This window comes from the organism of the source record quoted next, unplaced genomic scaffold (assembly GCF_019419815.1).
Source record: "Pyrus x bretschneideri cultivar Hongxiangsu unplaced genomic scaffold, Pyrus_bretschneideri_v1 Contig61, whole genome shotgun sequence".
Classification (NCBI taxonomy): Eukaryota; Viridiplantae; Streptophyta; class Magnoliopsida; order Rosales; family Rosaceae; genus Pyrus; species Pyrus x bretschneideri.
Genome location: NW_025999800.1, coordinates 1,915,250 through 1,917,568, shown reverse-complemented (window position 1 = coordinate 1,917,568; position 2,319 = coordinate 1,915,250). Strand labels below are relative to the sequence as shown.

Sequence of the window (2,319 nt, the reverse complement as noted above, 5' to 3'; positions counted from 1 at the left end):
TACTAGAGAATAGAAAATACTCAAATTAGCAAATCTCAAATATATATCTTCGATCATGAGATAAAATTTTCACCTCCCATCCGCAGTTTGAGTGTCTATTTGTCAATAAATAATTTCTTTTTGACCAATGCGCGATAGGGTGTGAAATTGGAACTTTGTTACCCATTGTTCATTAGAATACTTGGGTTTAGGTATGAAAAAGTTGGGTTCAAAAAGGCACACTCAGTCACTCGCACACCTCCTTTCACTGTTTCACATACTCTGTTTTCTCTGCCTTATCTCCTCCTCCTCCTCCATCCATGACTACTCTAAGCACTCTCTTCCGCCTCCACACTCCGCCGTCAAACCCACCACTCTCCCACACCTCTCCGCACCCCCTCCGCCTCTCCTGCTCCTTCAAACCCACAAAACCCCGCAAACGACCTTCTCTATCCGCCTCAACACCGCCGCCGCCGCCCGCCAGAGACAGAGTCATAGACTTCGGAAAACACAAGGGCAAGATGCTGGGCACCCTCCCTTCCGCCTACCTCAAGTGGGTCTCCAAAAATCTCCGCGCTCGCGACTTCGAGGACTGGGCCAAGCTCGCCGACCAGGTCCTCGACGACGCCGTTTACCGGGACCGGATCGAGTGGGAGCTGGCGGAGAACATCCTGAACGGGAATCGGAGGAATTTTATCGCCGCCGGTGGAGTTTCGGAGCTGTTGGAGATCAGCGAGAGGTTCGGTTGGGATAATGAGGACAAAATTGGGTGGAGCAGGGTGAACTTTGAGCTTTTGGGGACGTCGAAAGGGGGGAGAATTCCGAGGAGGAGTGAGAAGAAGGGAGGAGAGAGAGGGGAGGAGAGGGAAGAGGAGAAGGAGGTAGTGGAGGATTTGGGGGAGGTCGGAGAGAGGCGGAGGGAGAGGAGAGTGAGGGTGAGGCAGAGAATGAGGAGGGAGGAGAAGTTGGGGATTTTTGAAAAGAGTGGGGGTAGTGTTACAAATGGAGTTGGGTTAGGGAGGGAGAAAGAGAGTGGCGGTGAGGATTGGATGGTGGAGAATTCGAAACGGTTTCCTGGACGTGAAGGTCTGTTGAAAATGGCATACAGCAGAAGAACCGGGAGATTTTCGTAAGAATTGTTATTAGCACATTAAAAATTTATTCTTAAATATTTTAAGGAGTGCCAATAATAATCTTACTTTTTCTTCGTTTTCTTAAGTTGATTAAAAGTGTATTTAGGATTTTGAGAATTTTGAGATATTTGACTGGATTTATATATTCATGCATTTTGATGAATTTACTAGAGATTGAGTGTAAAATTTGAGTAATGTTATTCTTACTATCTAAATATACTATAAGCAATTGAGATGCATCCACATCAGTTGAAAAATTCTCATGTCAGATAAGGTGTATGCGTTCTAGCCAAACGTTGGATTTCATGGGTCTTTAATTCCGGCAACATTGAACAAAAATCTGAAGAGGATTGGATACGATATTTTCCTTTATATTCTATGCTGAGGATTTTCCGAATGGAAGAAGATTTGGAAGACAACCTCTTTTTTTCCTTCTTCACGGACTTTTGGTTAGCACCAAAATCTTTTCCTAATCCTCTACAGGAATGAAAATTTCATTCCATGTTATTTCCCGATGTAGTCGAAGGTTTTGGCTTGAATTTTCATTGGAATTATCATCTGTTGGACTCAGATCAGGTGGAGAGATGAAACGTATCTGACAGGGAAGTTGAACGGGTAGGGTTTAAGCAAAAATAAAATAAATAGAAATTCCACCTAGGTTGACACCTAAGCTTCCACATCATGTGGTATACTAAATGTGGTATAATAATACGGTAAGAGTAGCATTATTGGTAAAATTTTGAGTTAAGATTTGTGATTGCTTAAAATACACTACAAAATTTCTTGAATTCTTTGAGCATTTTAGATTCTTCAATTTTTTTAAATTCTTTAAAATCAATTCTGAATTAGATATGTACGTAAAATATTTTTAAAATTCTAATTGAATGCATTGAGATTTTTTTTTTAAATTTTGATACTCTTTCAAAATCATATTAAAATAATTAAAATTCTCAAAATCTTAATTGAATAGATCCAAATATTATAGATTGGATTGTGTTTCTCATCATCCATAGGTTTTTCAATTTAGATTTAGATTTCATATTTAAAATTTATGTTGAAAAATAGTGAAATAGAATTTGTAAATTTTGGTCACATGATGATCATGGTACCAATGAAATATATAAATGGAAAGATAAGTGCCGACTCACAATCTTGAGATTGATCTTCGTCATCCATGTTCGTTCTAAGACCAACATAATTGTTTACA

At 39.7% G+C, this 2,319-nt stretch overlaps 1 protein-coding gene across 1 annotated transcript; it reads left to right on the top strand.

The window, feature by feature from the left end:
* Nucleotides 1–200: 200 nt before the first annotated feature.
* Nucleotides 201–1,275, top strand: LOC103967669. Its single transcript, XM_009380952.3, has one exon. The coding sequence runs from the start codon at nucleotides 300–302 to the stop codon at nucleotides 1,110–1,112; it is 813 nt and encodes a 270-aa protein (XP_009379227.2). The 5' UTR covers nucleotides 201–299; the 3' UTR covers nucleotides 1,113–1,275.
* The last annotated feature ends 1,044 nt before the right edge of the window (nucleotides 1,276–2,319 follow it).

Coding starts and splice junctions, on each gene's coding strand:
- LOC103967669 (XM_009380952.3), top strand. CDS start 300: ATGACTACTCTAAGCACTCTCTTCCGCCTCCACACTCCGCCGTCAAAC.